The sequence below is a fragment of the Pan paniscus genome, chromosome 5, assembly GCF_029289425.2.
Source record: "Pan paniscus chromosome 5, NHGRI_mPanPan1-v2.0_pri, whole genome shotgun sequence".
Classification (NCBI taxonomy): Eukaryota; Metazoa; Chordata; class Mammalia; order Primates; family Hominidae; genus Pan; species Pan paniscus.
In genome coordinates, this window is record NC_073254.2 from 81561541 (window position 1) to 81582317 (window position 20777).

The following is a 20777-nucleotide window of genomic DNA, read 5'->3' on the forward strand; positions in this document are numbered from 1 at the left end:
TTCTTCTCTCTTTTCTTCTTTACTAGTCTTGCTAGCGGTCTATCAATTTTGTTGATCCTTTCAAAAAACCAGCTCCTGGATTCATTAATTTTTTGAAGGGTTTTTTGTGTCTCTGTTTCCTTCAGTTCTGCTCTGATTTGTGTTATTTCTTGCCTTCTGCTAGCTTTTGAATGTGTTTGCTCTTGCTTTTCTAGTTCTTTTAATTGTGATGTTAGGGTGTCAATTTTGGATCTTTCCTGCTTTCTCTTGTGGGCATTTGGTGCTATAAATTTCCCTCTACACACTGCTTTGAATGTGTCCCAGAGATTCTGGTATGTTGTGTCTTTGTTCTCGTTGGTTTCAAAGAACATTTTTATTTCTGCCTTCATTTCGTTATGTGCCCAGTAGTCATTCAGGAGCAGGTTGTTCAGTTTCCATGCAGTTGAGCGGTTTTGAATGAATTTCTTAATCGTGAGTTCTAGTTTGATTGCACTGTGGACTGAGAGACAGTTTGTTATAATTTCTGTTCTTTTACATTTGTGAAGAAGCATTTTTATAATTAAAATTACTTTACAATGTAATATATATCTATATTTTTTAAGATGGAGTCTCGCTCTGTCGCCCAGGCTGGATGGAGTGCAGTGACGCGATCTCGGCTCACTTCAAGCTCCGCCTCCTGGGTTCATGCCATTCTCCTGCCTCAGCCTCCTGAGTAGCTGGGACTACAGGCGCTCGCCACGCCAGGCTAATTTTTTGTATTTTTAGTGGAGATGGGGTTTCACCGTGTTAATCAGGATGGTCTCGATCTCCTGACCTCGTGAACCGCCTGCCTTGGCCTCCCAAAGTGATGGGATTACAGGCATGAGCCACCGTGCCCAGCCTACAATGTAATTTTTATACTAAGACGATCTGTAAGGCATATGAGTAACTGCCGGTAGTAATGTCTAAGTGTGCCGGAAAGGTAGGGGAAAATTTCACAGAAATGGTAACCTGAAGGTGATCAACGTATTAAGAGTTAGCCACTAGGTTTTGAATCCTCAATTTCAATTTAACATATACAATTTATATGATTTTAGATGAGTCATGTGATTTTTTTTTTTTTTTTTTTCTGAGACAGAGTCTTGCTGCATCACCCAGGCTGGAGTGCAGTGGCATAATATCGGCTCACTGCAACCTCCACCTCCCAGGTTCAAGTGATTCTCTTGCCTCAGCCTCTCAAGTAGCTGAGATTATAGGAGTGTGTGCCATCACACCCGGCTAGTTTGTGTATTTTTAGTAGAGATGACTTTTTGCCATGTTGACCAGGCTGGTCTTGAACTTCTGACGTCAAGTGAGCCCCCTGTCTTAGCCTACCAAAATGCTGAGATTATAGGCATGAATCACCTCGCCTGTCCTGAGTTATTGGATCTTTTTGACATCAATTTTGCTAATCCATAAATTGGAAAAAAATAGTACCTACCTAGGAAGACTGGAATAACAATTAAAAAAATTTACCTAATCTAGGTTAGGGCAGGTGGATTCCACAATACACATCATATTATAAGCAGTTTGCCTATAAGACTGTGTGATAAAGCATATGTAGAAGCATGTAGATGGGAGATGAAGCAAGCAAAGAGAAGGTTAGGTTGTTAACCTTAGGTCCTAGATAGGTGAGTATTTAAATCTAATTTCTATACTTTAGGAGTTCTGATAGACTTTCGTCTTGTAAAAATATTCTGAATACATGCTACAATTCCATCTCTCTAGATCTCTCTTTTCTCTCTCTCTCTCTCACGCACACACACACACACACACAGAATGCATTTGTATTAAGAAGTTAATAGTGTTAATTAATAATTTTCTCTGGTTTAAAATAGAATTATTTACATACTCTTTAAAGAATAATTTCTCCCTAGTAGATGAAAAGCATATACCATTAGTGGGAAAAGCAGCAGGTGTGCTATTTTCCTACAGCTCTTTTAAGTAATGTCATGTATAATGTATTCTTATTGCAAGAAAATAAAATAGTCTAGTTACTGTTTGTCAATTTTATTGCATGACTGTGAGAATGGAATTGGAATCTCTGTAGGTAAAATTTAAAAACAAATATATCCTTAAGGAATTGGTGAGAAAGTAACTCCTATTCACAAATTCTTCACAAATTAACCCTCGCCTTAAAGTGTTTTAAGTACAGTCAAAGAATGCTTTTGAAGTTCAGCCTCAAAAAGAGCAAGAGGCAGACAGAGAATATTATGTGCATCATCAAACATTGCACCATATTTACCAATGGAATAAGAAACCATTGAATGAAATAATTGCCTTGAGTAATACTATTTTAGAACTAAATAACAAATTTCTAAATTAACAACAACACACATACATGCCTTATTTTGATACATCTAAATGAATGAAAACTGACATACTTCAAGTCTTAATCACTGAAAATTTTTTAACAATAGAGATAAGGATTTGTGGGAGAAAAACATACCAAAAATAAGGTCATAATCAAAGGATTTGAAGTAAGAAGAATAATGGACTTTTACATCAAAGAAACTGGAAGAGATGAAGAAATACCTTTCCTACAGGAAAATGATCTTCAACCCAGCACTCTACTTCAGTCAAAAAATATTAATCAAAAGTGTGAATCAAATGATATTTTTGAGATATTTGAAGTTTTAAAAATGTATATCCCATTTCACCTTGCTGAGAGACCTATTGGAAAATTTTCCCAAATGTCCAACAATGATAGACTGGATTAAGAAAATGTGGCACATATACACCGTGGAATACTATGCAGCCATAAAAAATGATGAGTTCATGTCCTTTGTAGGGACATGGATGAAATTGGAAATCATCATTCTCAGTAAACTATCGCAAGAACAAAAAACCAAACACCGCATATTCTCACTCATAGGTGGGAAATGAACAATGAGAACACATGGACTCAGGAAGGGGAACATCACACTCTGGGGACTGTTGTGGGGTGGGGGGAGGGGGGAGGGATAGCATTGGGAGATATACCTAATGCTAGATGACGAGTTAGTGGGTGCAGCACACCAGCATGGCACATGTATACATATGTAACTAACCTGCACATTGTGCACATGTACCCTAAAACTTAAAGTATAATAATAATAAAAAAAGAAAAAAAAAAGAAAATTTTCTCCAGCAAAAAGAGAGATTATAACAATAATATGTGTGGTCCAGGAAACAAGGATCCAACAGAGAAGTGAGGCAATAGTAATAGGCAGAATGATGCTGATAGGAGGTTTCAGAAGTACAGCTGAGTTAACATCTAGAAGAAGTCACTTCACATTGCAGCATTTCAAGGTGGGAGTCTACAGTGGGGAAACAAACAAGTAAACAGAAAGGAATTGCTTGCTGTATTTCACCATATTGACAGGAGGTTTACATTTAAGTTTGAAAGCACTGAGAAAAAGTATTAATTGGACATTATCAAATGAAAATCGTAAGAGCTACTTCATCAGAAAATGAAAATTTAATCCACAGATTGTTAGGAAATATTTGCAAGTCATATATCTAGCATAGAGTTTTCATCTAGAATGTTTAAAGCACTCTAAACACTCAGTAATACAAAAAAAAAAACCCAAATAACAGTAGGCAATATGTTTGAACAGTTATTTTACCAAAGAAGATATGAAGGTGGCAAACAAGGATTAAAAATATGTTTGACATAATTGATAATTAAATTAAACCACAATAAAATATTTTAGTTTAGTTAAAATAGTTAAAAAGTTAAAAAGACCACCCATACCAAGTATTGGAGATGATACAGAGTAACTGGAACCCTCAAAAACTGCTGATGGGAATGTGTAATATAAACCATTTATGATGAAAAAAATCTTAGAGAAAAGCTAGAATTCTACACCAACCATCTTAAATTTTCTAGATTCCACATCAACCATCTTAAATTCTCTAAGGAGAATCTGTTATGAGCTGTCAGTCTGTAGCTCCTGCAGAGGCTCTGCTTCCTTTCTGGCATTCTTCTGTCATCCAATCAACGAAAGGAAGATGTATGTTCTTTCTGTTTATAGTATGTTACTACTCTTATGTTATGTTTATTTTCATCTCCAATTTACTCATTGGATACCTCTGGGTCCTGAGTCATCTAACAAAATACACTTTGTGTATTCATGTGATTCGTGTGAGGGAGAATCTCCCTGGGGCTACACTGCAGTCTTAGGTAGGTCCCCACACTTTCAGAGGCTTTTCCTCCAGGATTTTTCTCCACGCTCTCACTGTAAAGATCTGAGAATGATTCTGTGGGATCCAGGGAGTGGGGAGGGGAAGAGTTATCCTTTTTAAATGAACCCAGATCTTCTTTCTAACAAAGGCCTACTCTCCAGTGGGGAAGAGTTTGGCCAGAGTCATGCCAGGACTGTTAGCAAGGGCATTTGTCATACTCTAGCCCCCTGTATACTTTCTATCTCAATGAAAATGGGAAATTCATATAAGAAGAAACATTTCTTTTTTTTTTTTTTTTGAGATGGAGTCTTGCTCTGTCACCCAGGGTGGAGTGCAGTGGCGTGATCTCAGCTCTGCCTCCCGGGTTCACATCATTCTCCTGTCTCAGCCTCCTGACTAGCTGGGACTACAGGCGCCCGCCACCACGCCCAGCTAATTTTTTGTATTTTCTAGTAGAGATGGGGTTTCACCATGTTAGTTAGCCAGGATGGTCTCGATCTCCTGACCTCGTGATCTGCCCGTCTAGGCCTCCCAAAGTGCTGGGATTACAGGTGTGAGCCACCACTCCCGGCAGAAGAGACATTTCTTAAGGCTACAGGCTAGAGACACAGACCCAAGAAAAGACTGAGATTTAACTGGAGGATCATAGACCATAGATCATAGATTATATCATTTCCCTCTCTTATACGTTACCATCAAACCAACAGAGCCTCAATACCATAAAAGACAATAGTTGAAAGCTGCAAATCATAGACATTCTCTGTAGATGAGTACTTAGGAAAGTCCAAAGCAAAAGGGACAACAAAACCAGACACTAAAGGAATTTGAAATCAAGTCTTAGGCACCGTTAGGTATAGCAAACTCTAAATAAAGCCAAAGCCCAACCACATTGACAGAGATCTCCACATTAGAGGCCTATTCATCTCAGTTCCTATTACCCGATACAGTATGCTTGAATTTCAACAAAAATTTGCAAGGCATACCTAAAGGAAAGAAAGAATAATCTGAAGAGACAAAGTAATCATCAGAACCAAATTCATACATCACGAGGATGTTGTAAATACCACATAGATAATTTAAAATAACTATGAATAATATGTTAAGAGATCTAATAAAAAAGGAAGACAGAATGCAAGAACAAATGAGTAAACAGGGAGATGGAGACTCTAAGAAAGAACTGAAAGAAAATGCTAGAAATAAAAAATACCATAATAGAAATAAACACCATTGATAGGTTCATTAGAGAATGGACATAGGTAGAAAGCTAAGGAAAGATCAGTGGGCTTGAAAATATTTCAACAGAAATTTCCCAAACTAAAACTCCAAGAGGAAAAATAAAATAAAATAAAATCACAGCAGAGTATCTAAGTACTGTGGGACAATTTCAAAAAGTGTATTATGTGTTATTGTAATATTAGAAGGAGAAGAAAGAGAACAGAGCTGAAAAAATATTTGAAAAAATAATGGCTGAAAACTTTCCAAAATGAGTGACAAATGATTCTCATGTCCTGGAAGTTGAGAGAACACTAAGCTAAATAAGTTATAAAGATAAAAACAAAACAAACAAAAAAATTTCTCTAGGCATGTCATATGCAAACTGCAGAAAATGAAAGACAAAGGAAAAATCTTAAATAAAGTCAGAGGGATTAAAAAACACTTTTTCTATACAGGAACAAGGATCAGAATTACAGCCCACCTCTTATCAGAAACTATACAAATGAGAAGAGTGCAATGATATACCTTTCAAGAGAAAAAGCCCACTAACCTAGAATTCTATACCCAGTAAAATGATACTTTAAAAGTGAAGAAGTAAAAACTTTCTCAGACTAACAAAATCTGAGAGATTTTAATGAAGGCAGACATGTCATGCAAACGATATTGAAAAAGGGAGAGTGAAATAATATAGGTCAGAAACTCAGATCTACATGAGGAAAGGAAGACAGAGAAGGAATAAGTAAAGATAAAATAAAATGCCTTCTTTTCCTTATTAATAGTTATAGAAATAACTTCAAAGTAATAATGATAACCTGATAACCATATATTGGGTGATTGTAGCCTATGGATAGGTGAAATAACAGTCATGTCAGAAAGATTAGGAGAGATAAATTAGGAATACTCTGTTATAAGGTACAGGTGCTACACATGAAGCAGAATACTGTTATTTAAAAATCAAAGTAAATTAGTTAAAAAAGGATATTGTGACTGGGTGTGATGGCTCATGCCTGTAATCCCAGCACTTTGTGAAGCTGAGGTAAGAGAATCATTTGAAGGCAGGAGTTCAAGACCTGGGCAACATAGCAAGATTTTGTCTCAAAAGAAAAAAAATTCATAGTCTGCTCTGGTGACATGTGCTGGTAGACCCAGCTACTCGGGAGGCTGAGGCAGAGGATTGCTTGAGTCGAGGAGATCAAGGTTACAGTGAGCTATGACCAAACTATTGCACTTAGCCTTGGCAACAGCAAGACTCTGCCCAAAAAAAAAAAAAAAAAAAGAAAGAAAGGAAGGAAGGATATTGTAAACCTCAGGACAATCAATACAATAATTAAAAGAAGTGTAATTGGTGCTCTAAGAGAGAAGATAAAAATAATCATGTAAAGTACCCAACTAAAACCAGAACACATAGAAAAAGAGGAATATGGAAATCAATGAAATACAGTTACAAAAAAATTGCTTATCAGAGTGGAGAAAAACAAATAAACAAGACCCACCTATAATCTATTTACAAGAAACACTTTAAATATAAAGACTCAGGTAAGTTAAAAGAGACGAGAAAAGATATATTATGCTCCCACTAATCAAAAGAAATCTTCAGTAGCTCAAGTAATTTCAGATAAAGCAGTCTTCAGGGAATCAATTCTGCAAACAGACATAACAATCCTATATGTGCATGCACCTAGCAACGTTATGCCAAAATATATTAGACAAGTGATAAAACAGACAGGAATAAGAGAAAACCCACCATTACGGTTGGATACATTAAATACCCCTATTTGTAACTGATAAGCCAAGCAGGCAGAAACCTTATAAAGATATGCTTGACCAATCAGCACTATAATACAGCTTGATATAATTGGCAATTATAGAGTACTCTATCCAACAGCAGGAGGAATTCTTTTGAGACTGTGTAGAACATTTAGCAGGATAGCACACATTCTAGACCATAAAACACACCTGAGCACATGAAGACAAAATGAAATCATAAAACATATATCCCCATGCCACAGTGGAATAAAAGTAGGATTCAGTAAAAGAAAGATAGTTGAAGAAATGTCAAATTATTTGAAATTTAACAGTGTACTTTGAATAACACATTGATCAAAGAAGTCTGAAGAGAAACTTAAAAAATATTTTGAACTAAATGAAAATGAAACTATAACTGGTCAAATCATGTGAGATCCAGAAAAAGCAGTGCACAGAGACAAACGTATAACATTAAATGCATATATTAGAAAGTAAAATCTATAATCAATAACTTAAGCTTCTACTTTAAGAAGCTAGAGAAATAACAGCCAAACTAAGCAAAAGAAGAGAAATAATTAAAATTAGAACAGACCTCAGTAAGATTAAAAATAGAAAAACAATAAAGAAAATAAACTAATACAAAAGTTATTATTTGAAAATATTAATAAAATTGGTAAAGACTCTAGTTAGGCTAATCAAGGGAGAAAAGAGAGAGAGGACACAAGTTATTAATATAATAAATCAAACAGGGATTGCCATTATTGATCCTATGGGCATTAAGAGGATATATAAAAGGATACTAAAAACAATTTTCTGTCTCAATATTTGAAAATGTTGATAAAATAGACAAATTTATTGAATGACACAAACTATCAATACTCATGCAAGAAAAGATCATCTGAAGAGGCCTCCATATATTAAAGAATTTGAATCAATAACTAATACTCTTTCATAAAAGAAATCACCTCAGATTAATTCAGTGGTAAATTCTATCAACTGTGAAAGGAAGAAATGATGCCAATTCTAAATAACCTCTTCCAGTAAAATGGAAGCAGATGGAACACTTCCTAAGTCATTTCCTGAGGCTAGCATTACCCTAATTCCAAAAGTAGAGAAATGTATTAAAATAAAGGAAAACTATAGACTAATAACTCTCATGAACATAGACACAACATTCTCAACAAATATTTAAACTTGAATCCAACAATAAGTAAAAAGAATAATAAATTTTTTATTTATTATAGAAATATATAAACAGTAATTTATTCCACAGTGCAAAGTTAGGTCTCCATTTTAAAATTAATCATTGTAATCTACCATATCGATACTCTAAAGGAAAAATATTTTATAATTATATAAACTGACACAGAAAAAATATTTTACAAAATTTAACAACTAATCTGGATGAAAACTCTCAGAAAGCCAAAAATAGAGGAGAAAAACAGCAATTTAGTAAAGAACATCTGTAAAATCCTACAGTTATGCTAATTCGTGTAGAAAAATGGATACTTTCCTCCAAAGGTCTGGAACAAGGCAAGAATGTCCTCTCATCACTGCTATTCAACACTAGGAAATTCTAGCTAGTGCAATTACAAAATAAAAGCATGAAAATATATGCAGACTAATAAGAAAGACATAAAATGGTCTGTATTCCCAAATATTAAAAAATGCCTTAAATAAGTCAGTATAGCATGGGTCCAGGATAAAATTTAATACTGTATACAAAGTCAACTGCTTTCCCCTGTAACAGCAATGAACAACTAATATTTAAAGGAAAAATAATACCATTTGTAATAGTATCCAAAATAAATAAATAATTGGGTATATACCTACAAAACTATGTACTGACCTATATGTGGAAAACTAAACTCTGATAAAAATCTAAATAAATATTATATATAAATAGAAAGAGATTTCATGTTCATTGACTGGGAGCCTCAATATAATTAAGGTTCTTCTTACCTGTTTGATCCATAGATTCAGTACAATCCCAATCAAAATTACATCAAGCTATTTTGCCAATATTGGCACCCTGGTTATAGAGTTTTTATGGTAAGGCAAAAGACTAGAATAACCACCAAAATACTGAAGAAAATAAGGTTGGAGAATACACTCTGCCTTATTTCAACACTTAACCATTAAGCAACAATAATCAAGGTAGCCTGGTATTGACAAAAGAGCAAGCATGTAGATCAATGGAACAGAATAGATAGTCCAAACATAGACCCAAACAAATGTAGTCAACTAATTTGTGATAAATAATCAAATGTAATTCAAAGCCAAAAGTATAGTCTTCTTATTAATTGGTTTTGGAAGAATTTGATATTCATATGCAAATAAAATGAACATAGGCATTGAATTTACAACTTACACTCTTCACAAAAATTAGATCAAAATGAATTACATACCTAAATGTAAAACACTTCACTACAAAATTTCTAGGAGAAAACATAGGATAAAATGTAGATGACCCTGGCCTTGGCAATACATTTTTTGATACAACACCGAAAGCATAATTCATGACAGAAAATGGAAATTTGGACTTTATTAAAAGTAAAATCTGCTCTGAAGTGACACTGTTAAGAGAACAAAAATAACTACTTGGAGAAATATTGGCAAAACACATATCTGATAAAGGATTTTTATCCAAATGTAAAAGGATTCTTAAAACTCAATAATAATAAAACAAAGAACTAATTAAACGTGCATAAGATCTGAATAGACAATTCAACCCCCAAAATATACAGATGGTAAATAAACATATAAAAAGGTGTTCAACATCATTTGTCATTAGAAATTTAAGCAAGCAACAATGAGATACCAGTAAATACCTATTTAAATGGCTAAAATCCAAAGAACTCACACTGCTACCGCTGGCAAAGATGCAAAGTAATAATAACTCCTGATTAATTGCTGGTAAACATTTTTTAAAAATCATGGTACCACCACTTTGGAAAACAGTTTAATAGTTTCTTCCAAAACTAAGTAAAGTTTATTACATTCCAAAGAATTAGTATGGCAATGGAGGCAGGGTTAAAAGAGTGGTGGTGAAACTTGACAAATACTACCTCAAGACCGGTGATCAAGGTTAACATTAATGGTGACTACTTATATACCATATGATGTGATGAAAATGACACTTCACTGCTTCACTTCTTAAAGAAGATTTTACTTCTGTGGTCTTTCTCCCCAGTTCATATTACTTTTGTACAACAATGGAAAAGAAATCAGATGAATCATAACTGCAGGGTGTTCTACAAATACTTAACCAATAGTCCTAAAAAATCTCAAGGTCATCAAAACAAGACAAGTAACAACCAGGAAGAGCCTAAGAAGATATGACTACTATATGTAATGTAGTAGCCTGAATAGGATCCTAGAAAAGAAAAGGGAACATAATGTAAAAAATGAAAAAGTCTGAATAAAGCATTGACATTAAGTAAAATTCATTAGTTAATATCCTAATATTAACTCATTAATTGTAACAAATGTGTTATACTAATATGAAACATTAAAAATCATAGAAACTGGACAATATGGTATACATGAGAACATTCGGCACTCTCTTCCTAATAACTTTGTAAATTTAAAACTCTACTAAATTTTTTAAACAAAATATGTACTGAAAAAGTTAATATAATAAAGATCCATGTGCAGGATTTTCTGGGATGTAATTTTTCAACTTCTTTGAGTTAATACCCAAAGTATGATTTGTGCGAGTTGAGTATGATTATTGGATCACATGGTAAGAGTATGTTTAGTTTTGTAAGACATCCTTATGCTCTTTATAGCAGCTTTATTCATAATTGTCAAAACATGGAAGCAAAACATTTTTGTCTATAAGTCGCATATAGCCTTTGACTTTTATATACTTAAGCTATCTTAATTTCAATGAAAGGTCAATGTTTAAACAGAGAAACTTTTTTCATGAAAGCTAAAACATAGACAATGGAAAAGAAGTTATACTTATTTTTTTAAAAAAATCAATAATCTATAAGACCATATGTGGAGAAAGGAAAAGGAAGTACAAAATAAGGCATAATTTATTTAAAATCTTATTTTATAAAACCAGCTCTGTTTTTTAAAAGCAAATAATCATGTTGGTAAGTGTATGATGCTATGGTCTCATCCATTTCTGTTTAATAATAATATTTTCACCCTCTAGATAACGGCAAAGTTGTCTAGATAATATTTTTAAGGCAAGCTTAAAGTGTTTCAAAAAAACTAATTTCTTACAGCATATTTTAATATGTCAACAATAATCTCTATACTTTTTTATAATGTCATATATGGAATTATATATTTTGATAAAAATTTAACCACAAGCTAAAGAAATGTTAATACAAAATTTATAATTGCAATTGAAATGATATCTTGAATGGTAAATCTTTTATACTCTATAATCAGTGAGTTACCAAGTGTCATTCTTTACTCCAGTTACAATATATTGATGTTTCTTTCCATTTCCTTTACCACTTTTAATCCATATACTATAGACCAACTGTATAATGGCAACGATAATTTAGGTGTTTTTCTTAAATGTAGTTTTTCCTTATTAAAATATAAAATATTCTAGAAAAATATATTATCTCTGTTAAGAGATAGGAAATATGATCTTAAAAGAGTTGAATAATGAAACCTCAATGTAATCATTTAAATTCTCATTTTAATCATCTACAAAAGAGAAATAACTAACAATACCAATATGCTGTGATGACTCAAATTGAGATGAAGGCTGCATACACCTCCCTTCTCCCACACACAGACAAACGCACATGTATATATGGACATTCATAGATATAGTGATACTATTGTCAATTATTTTCCATTCTAGCTTACTTACAGAAAACCGATTTCCCTTCACAGAAGACAAACTGTTTCTAATAAGTACTCTTTAATACAGCTATTTAAAATTTCTGAGGCCTACTCATTGAGTGTGTGGATTAAAAAGGAAAATATTTTTAAAATACTGACATATTAAATTTAATCCCTAAAAATTTAAGCATGTTAAAAAGCATTATAAAATTATACATTTGTAAGTAGCTGAGTGATGAGCAAAACAAAAAGTTCTGACCTTCCCCCACCCCCAAGGGTAATCCACAATGCACTTCATTCTTCAGCTCATCTGTGACAGTCTTGTGGCTCTTTCTACCTCCTGACATCACTGACCCTTGCACATTCCCTACAATCACTTCATTCCTGACTGTTTATTTACTTTAGGATTATATAAACCTGGGAGACAGAAATAAGAGGGAATTGAATGAAGGTACATTTCTGCCTATTATTTCTTCTTCAAAAAGGATACTATAATGTGAAGGCACTTGTAGAATGGTGCTCAAGCTAGAGATCTGAGTTTAAACACAGCTTTATGAAGAAGTTGATGTAGGAAATGAGATTTTAACTCTATTTTGGCAACTTGATTACTTAATTACTCTTCTTCCATAGACAATTTTTTCAAAGATTTTTTAAATTTGATTTTTCTCTCCCATAATCCCACCATACCACTCAAATCTACCTGCTCTTATAGCATCAACTGACCAGTTACTGAGTTTACCACCATTATGATAATCAAATATAGAAAACTCACTTCATAATTTATAAAAGTGCCAACTCTAAAAATTCTGAAAACCTTTTTCTTTGTTTTTCTTAACAAAATGCAAGGATAATTTGAGATACCTTCTTTCACTTGTCTCTTGAGTATTATTGTTCTCCAGGATTGTTTATCATCTTTTGCCTGAGCCACTTTGTTTAATCCTATGCCTTATTGGCAATCATGTTGTGAATATTCTTTCTCCTAAATTACCTGCCTCCTTTGCCTCAGAAGCCTAACTGGGTGTGTGCATTTGTGTATGAGATGGTAAATGTGACTGAGAGCATGTGTTTTGGAGTCAGGTCAATACATGCACCACTGCTTATTGATTGTGTGAGCTTGGGCAAGTCCTTAATCTTTCTGTGCTTCAGTTTTCTCATTTTATTTTTTATTTTTTACTCTTTTTATTTTTATTTCTTTGGACACTATGGTGACTTAAGTTTTCTCATTTTTAAAATGGGGCCGTGACTATGTACCTCACAGGATCATTGTCATAATCAAGACAGTGTACTAAAGAAGGACCGGTGTCTCCCAATAGTAGGAGCATAATCGATAAAGTCAGTCACTACTCCCTTAAAAAATGTGAATAAATCAGCTGTCTCTTCACTAGTACTCTCAGTTTTATTTTAAAATTTACCATTTTTTTTCCCTTTTCTAGTATCCTTGCTAAAATGTTCATCATTCACACTGCTGGTAGCATTTCTGAAACACACATTTTCACTCCTATAATTTTAGTCCAATCTGTGGTAGGTAAAATTTGTTGCTTACTTTCTAGAGCACAGGCATAAATTATGAGAACTTTTATATCTGTTAATTTTATCTCTTCTATTTCTAATTTTCCTCTTTGTATATGTTTTGAAAGTACAATGTATAATTTATACAAATAAAAAGCTGCTTATTGTGGAGGCCATAGCTCTTAAATAAGTGAAACATGAAAAATATCAGGTATATAGAATCAACTACAAGCTTATTAAAGGCTTCCACAGTTCATAATACTGTCTATTGAGTGCAAATAGAAATAAATTACATCCATCATCTCCAATCTCTACTCAACTATCTTTAATTGAATGCCTATTATATGGCAACTATTATAATGAGCATGTTCTATTCAAATTATTTTTTGGCTTATATAAAACTTATTTGTTTAAACTTATTACCGTGTTTTTTTAAAAGATGTAATTTAAGATGACAGCTGTTTGTGAAAGAAGAAATATTGTTCATGTTTTCTTAACTACTGAATTTAAGTTGGACTTTATTTGTTAGAATAACCTAACTACAAAGCTACTATAAAAGTGATACAGTTCATACAGTTCTGAAATTACACATATTTTCCTGTGAAATATTTTTCTGGTAACGTAACCTGTCAAGTGATGTTACGGTTGTAATTATGTGAAATGCTGTCAATGGCTCCATCGTAGTTCTGGGTTTCTGGACTTCTTGGCTCAAGAATTTATCAGATATTAATGGTAATATCACCTGGGATAAAATTACTTCCTGATTTTAATCAATATGTGTGTTTAGAATTGAGGAGAATGCCATTTGGCTTGCTATTTTGACAGGGTTTGAAGAATGTCTTTATAAATGAAAAACTGAGACACATAACATCATACCTTTGGGGTCAAAATTACATCACCTTTTTCAAATTTATAATGTTTATATTACTCTAGTTCCCAATAAAATCCAAAGCATTTTGTATTCAGCATGTATAGATATACAGTGACTTTATAGATGTTTTTCTGTTAGTGTTTTTTTTTCCTTTGCTGCTATTTTCATTTATTTAAATTTTCACAAGGCAGAAATGCAATGCATCAAGCCACTTTCTCTTTGAAAACATAAATGCACAATAATTAGAGACCCAGCGTGCTCTAAGAACCATGGGATTAGCCCCACAATAATGTGGGCTCACATCTGCAGTCGGTCTAAAAATGTCACATAGGCCTAATTTTGCTTCAATGCAAATGTAATTTGTTTCCTCGCATTTACATGTGGAAATAAATTTGTGACTGTGTTTAACTCATTTGCTATTTAATCTTTAGTGTATCCTTTTCAACTAAGCTGCTGGGAAAATAATACACCTGTGCAAGTTGCTACTACTGTAAATTTGTGATTTACAGGTACAAAAGTATTTCAGTATTGCCTAGTGATTCATATCTTTCTCTAAAACCTCACTTTCTCTCTTGTGATTTCTGAACACTTGTGCTAGAAAATCACTCAGATAGACCTTAAACTGAGCGTATGCACAAGTGAATCAGACTTCTCCCCTCTTCCTTGCCGTCTTACTGCTCCAACTGGTCTTCCTGGATTTTCTTCTCTTTCTTTAGGCCAACAGCCTTGGAGATGTAGTAATTCTACCATTTCAATATTTATGGACTTCACGAGTGTTATATTTGTATTGCCTCTGTACTAATTAATCTTCATTATTGTTTCACTACATTAGTGTTGTTTTCTCCTCCACAAGTGTCTCAATTCTTTTAATTGCACTCACCAATATGTTCCTCACCTTGAAACTAGACTAATGCTATTAAATTATAGTGAGTTCTCAATGTAGTTGACAGGTTCTTCAAAATTGTGACTTTAAGCAAAACGACACACAACATGTTGGTCCTCAACATCTTTTCCTTCTCTGTCTTTTCATTATAACATTGAAGAGAGAACAAAATTGATTTTGTCATATGTTGTTTTGAAGTCGCAGTTTCCAAGAACCTATGGACAAAGTTAAGTGAGGATTTATTTATTTATTTATTTTGTTAATCATCCATGTGAAATCTTCAAGAGGCTCTTCATTGCTCTCGAATAAAATATGAGCTCCTTTACTGAGAATGGCTGCTCCTTCTTGATATAATCTCTTCCTAAATGGAGTGCTTATCTTTAATTGTAATTCCTTTTCCCTCTTTGATGAGAAAGCTCCACTTCTCTTACTTCCTTAAAGGCATCCAGCGTCACATTCACCTCAAAATCTTTAGATGTAGATGCTCTCTCCTGGAACATTTTTCCTTTGGCAATTTTCCCAGGTGATTCCGTTTTATCATTTTAGCTTAGATTTTGTTTCCTGGATTGGACTAAATGTCCTTGCTACATGTCTCAGACCATTAGACTATTTTGTTGATAGCAATTTGATGATGTTGCTTGTCTAATGATCTGTCTCCTTCATTGAGTTCTTAATTCCTTCCATTGATACCCTATTCCAACTGATTATTGATGAATCTTGGTACTGAGTATATTGCCTTGCACATAGATTGAGCTCAAATATACTTGTTTGAATTATTTTTTAAACCTTTAGCAAGATTGATAATTTAAATCTATAAAATTAACAAGGTGATTAATATATTTGAAATTGACATGATTATGTAGAACATTTAATTATGTAGAAGTTGTATTTTATCTTTCTATATGCATATTTGTGTTATTTGTCACATGAATTTATATTTCATAGATTTATAATATGCAGAACTGAAATTGCAAAGAGGTAATTTATAATTCAAATTTGATTTCTGCCTGATCTAAAATACCCATTAAAATGTTAGACTTACCATAAAGATTTGATATGAATTAACAAATAAATTATATAATGGCATACCATAATGTATTTTAACAACATTTAATTGATCTTTATGGTACAGTAGAAAATGCCGATATTTTGAATCTGACAAACCTGAATTTTAATCCAACATATACCACTTACCTGCTGGATGAAATTGTACAATAACAAAAATAAAAGCTACTATTTATTGAGTGACTCATATATGTTTACGTAGTCATTCCATCTTCAATACTACCTTGTTAATTAGGTGTACTTCTCCCTGGTGTACCTATTTGAAAGTGGAGAGAATTAAATCTCAGGTTGCCTAAGGACATTAAACAAACGAATAACATAACTGAGATCCAAAGAACACGTTTTTTTCACTAACGTCATTTACCTTTCCTCTCAAAATTTGAGTTTAATTGTGAGGATTGCAGTTTCTTTGTTAATCAAGTAGTAGAGTGATTTGTACAGAGAAAACCTTCAGTAATTGGTAGTTACCTTTAAAAAAAAATAGGTCAATATATTAAACGCAGAAATCCTTTATGTTTTCTTGCCCTCTGGAACAACAGAATTGATGGGCTGACCCCTCCTTTCAGTTACTACCATTTAACTTATATTTATTTTTACTTTATTTACTTATATTTATAATCTTTTCATTACTGCTTTGTGACTTTCTTTTCCCTCTTTATCTGGCACCTTCCACCATTCCTACAGAAGACTCATTCTAGGTTAGTCATTTGCACAACAGAATTTTACATATATATGGGAGTTCCCATCCTCTGGATTATCATAAAAGGAACATGATTATCACTATCAGTTATTTTAAGGCTTATTTTTATATAAAATATTGCATGAAAAATATGTTTAAATGGTGTTTACTCTTCTATGTTTTAAAGGTGTTTTTTGAAAACTAATCAGAAGAGGAATGCTTATCTCCCAAGAAAATTGAAACCATCTGTAAAAGAATCTTGGCTGTGCTGTGTTTTGATTAGATTGAAGTTTGGTGTAAAGAGAAAACACAAAAGACCGCAGTAAGTTGCTGGCTTAATTATGTCATGAAACCAGAACTTTTCAGAATCAGGTGACTATATAAAGCTTGACCAGATCAACATATCTTGATCATGTTTTTCTTGGCCTTCTTTCCCAAAGAAGGTCCCCAGCTGCTGGTGACACTATCTTTGCAGTGTAGGCTCTTATGAAATCTACAAAAAGAGCTAGCATTTTCTATATTATTAATTTAGGGAAAACTTCACTAACAATATATGTTTTTTTCTGTTTAAAGGAATATTTACAACATTTGAATTCCTGTTTCTCCATCAAAGCACATTGTCATCAAAGCTACTTTGGGGATAGAAAAAAGGTCAATTCCAATTCCCAGGAATCCCTAACCACAACTTTACTTGGAAATTTCCGGTAATACTTAAAACACCATTTTGCAGCAATTCTTTATGATAAACTGTAAAATACAGTTACCCGAAAATGACTGACAAATCAATCATCATTCTGAGCCTGATGGTTTTTCACAGCTCTTTCATAAATGGAAAAACATGTAGACGGCAATTGGTGGAAGAATGGCATCCACAACCCTCATCATATGTGGTAAATTGGACACTAACAGAAAACATCTGCTTGGACTTCTACAGAGATTGCTGGTTTTTGGGTGTAAACACTAAAATAGATACTTCAGGCAATCAAGCTGTTCCCCAGATTTGCCCTTTGCAAATTCAATTAGGAGATATCCTTGTAATTTCTTCTGAACCATCTCTTCAATTTCCAGAAATAAATTTGATGAATGTTTCTGAAACATCTTTCGTTGGCTGTGTGCAAAATACCACAACGGAAGATCAGTTACTTTTTGGCTGCAGACTAAAAGGAATGCACACTGTTAATTCTAAGTGGCTGAGTGTTGGGACACATTATTTTATCACAGTTATGGCAAGTGGTCCATCACCTTGTCCACTGGGACTTCGACTAAATGTGACAGTAAAACAGCAGTTCTGCCAGGAATCTCTGAGTTCAGAATTTTGCTCTGGTCATGGTAAATGTCTTAGTGAAGTTTGGAGCAAGACATATAGCTGCCATTGCCAGCCTCTATTTTCTGGAAAATACTGCCAGGAACTTGATGCATGTTCTTTTAAACCATGTAAAAATAATGGCAGTTGCATTAATAAAAGAGAAAATTGGGATGAGCAAGCATATGAATGTGTCTGTCACCCACCATTTACAGGTAAGATTGTTTAAAATATATAATTTTATTAAAATAGAGAAACACAGTGCATTTATAAACTGTTAACAGAAATCAAAGTACATTTTAAACGCGGTGGCTCACACCTGTAATCCCAGCACTTTGGGAGGCCGAGGCGGGTGGACCACGAGGTCAGGAGAGCGAGACCATCCTGGCTAACACGGTGAAACCCCGTCTCTACTAAAAATACAAAAAAAAAATTAGCCGAGCGTGGTGGCGGGCGCCTATAGTCCCAGCTACTCGGGAGGCTGAGGCAGGAGAATGGGGTGAACCCGGGAGGTGGAGCTTGCAGTGAGCCGAGATAGCGCCACTGCAGTCCGGCCTGGGCAAAAGAGCAAGACTCCGTCTCAAAAAAGATAAAAATAAAAATAAAATAAATAAAAATAAATAAAAATTTTAATAGATTCCTTAGATTTGGCTGAATATAGATTCTGGACATATACAAATCCTATCAGGGATCCTCCAAAATAAGCTTTTTGCTTAACTGAAAGAGGGCTCTTAGAAACATGTTTAATAGTGAAATATCTATATCTACATCTTTCCCAACATTCATTCTTAACGTCTCATACATTAAAACATAAGATTATCAGAATAATATAAAAGCTTTTAGTCACTGAATGAATTCCCAAGATTATGGTATTTAGATAGGTGATAACTTGAAAATAAATTATACATCTCAGTAGAGGAAGTTAGGGAACTATGGTTGAAGGGAAGTGATTGAAACTGCTTGGCAGAATTGGAGAGGAACAGATAATTGTGAGCCAAGAGCAATGTTTTAAATGGATGTTGGTGTGGCATCCAAATGGTGACTTATAACCAATAGTGACAAGGATGGAAAGAAGATGTTACAATTAATAACGGTTGTAATAAGCTCAATAAAAGGCAATAATCAGAGAAGGTTGTAAAAAGATGTTTGGTGAGTAATTAAGCCAGAGGAAAGGCAATCTAAAAAAAATGTAAATGATGCTGCCTGAGGCTAACGTGAAGTTTGAAGGGAATAAAACTCTCTCTACTTGAGAATATACTAGAGGAATCTGGGTCATCGGAGGAAAGTGAGGAGAAAGATTGAAAAAATGTAGGGAACATTTAAAGCTTGGAAACTTGTGAAAGAATTTATTTGAGGGTTTGACAGACCTGGCATGGAGAGTTACAAGTGAAATAAGACCACGATGATCTAACAAAGAGAAATATTTGACACGGCTGATAATAATAGTATAGGAAAACAGCAGATTGGTATGTATTTTGGTCATAAAAGAAGAAGGAAGGTTAGAGCAGAGATATATCTAGAGCAGATCACCTGCAGGGATTTAACTGTAATTTTGTTAGGCAGGCTTTAGGGGGATTCCTTCTCCCCTGTGCCTGAGGCTGACTCCATTGGAGCCAAGTTTAAAGAGGCTGTGTGATAACATGTAATGGGAGCCGACTTGGAGGCGGCTCATGCCTGTAATCCCAGCACTTTGGGAGGCCCAGGCAGGCAGATCACCTGAGGTAAGGAGTTCAAGACCAGCCTGGCCAACATGGTGAAACCCCGTCTCTACAAAAATACAAAAATTAGCCGGGCATAATGGCGGGTGCCTGTAATCCCAGCTACTCGGGAGGCTGAGGCGGAAGAATACCTTGAACCAGGAGGTAGAGTTTGTAGTGAGCTGAGATCGCGCCATTGCACTCCAGCCTGGGCGATGAAGGGAGACTGTCTCAAAAAATAAAATAAGATAAAATAAAAAGATGTAATAGAAGACCTCAATAAGCCATTGTAGGCTGTAAAATTCACCTAATCCAATCTTTCAAATAGTCATTTTGAACTTGGTAGCTCAGTACCAAGATCATTATAGAAGTTAATACCAATAATAGCCACTGAATATATTGTCTCTATAACGTGGATCAAATTCTCATTTGACTGTGTTGGCATTGGTGATAGAAGGTGCAAGTTATACGTCTTCTTTCCGCTGGGGTATATCAGGTGATTAAAGTTAAGGAAGACTAGAGAAAATGTGAAAACACTCAAATTGCTGATTTGGAGTGAATGATAAAGCAATTTAATAGACAGTCTTTAAAGCATCCATTTTCACCTGTCCAAAGAGTTTTAAAGAACATTTGGCCAGAAAATTTCTACTATGTGTCAGAATATTAATTTGCGTGTATGCATTCATAGTTTATGGGATATTATTTTAGTGGTTTTATTATAACTGCATAGAATGGTTTGCTTCCTACTCAATTTCCTTCCTTCCTTCCTTCTTTCCTTCTTTGCTTCCTTCCTTCCTTCCTTTCTTTCTGTCTTTCTCTTTGTTTGTTTC

General features: G+C 34.0%; 1 protein-coding gene across 1 annotated transcript in view; it reads left to right on the top strand.

Moving 5' to 3' along the window:
- LOC117980609 (protein eyes shut homolog) overlaps positions 1–20777 on the top strand; it is a 304210-nt gene that overhangs the window by 126034 nt on the left and 157399 nt on the right. The window contains exons 2-3 of the mRNA XM_063605330.1: positions 17135–17269; positions 17521–18465. Of these exons, the coding sequence (XP_063461400.1) occupies positions 17718–18465 (748 nt within the window). The 5' untranslated portion in view covers positions 17135–17269; positions 17521–17717. The remainder of the gene's footprint in view (positions 1–17134; positions 17270–17520; positions 18466–20777) is intronic.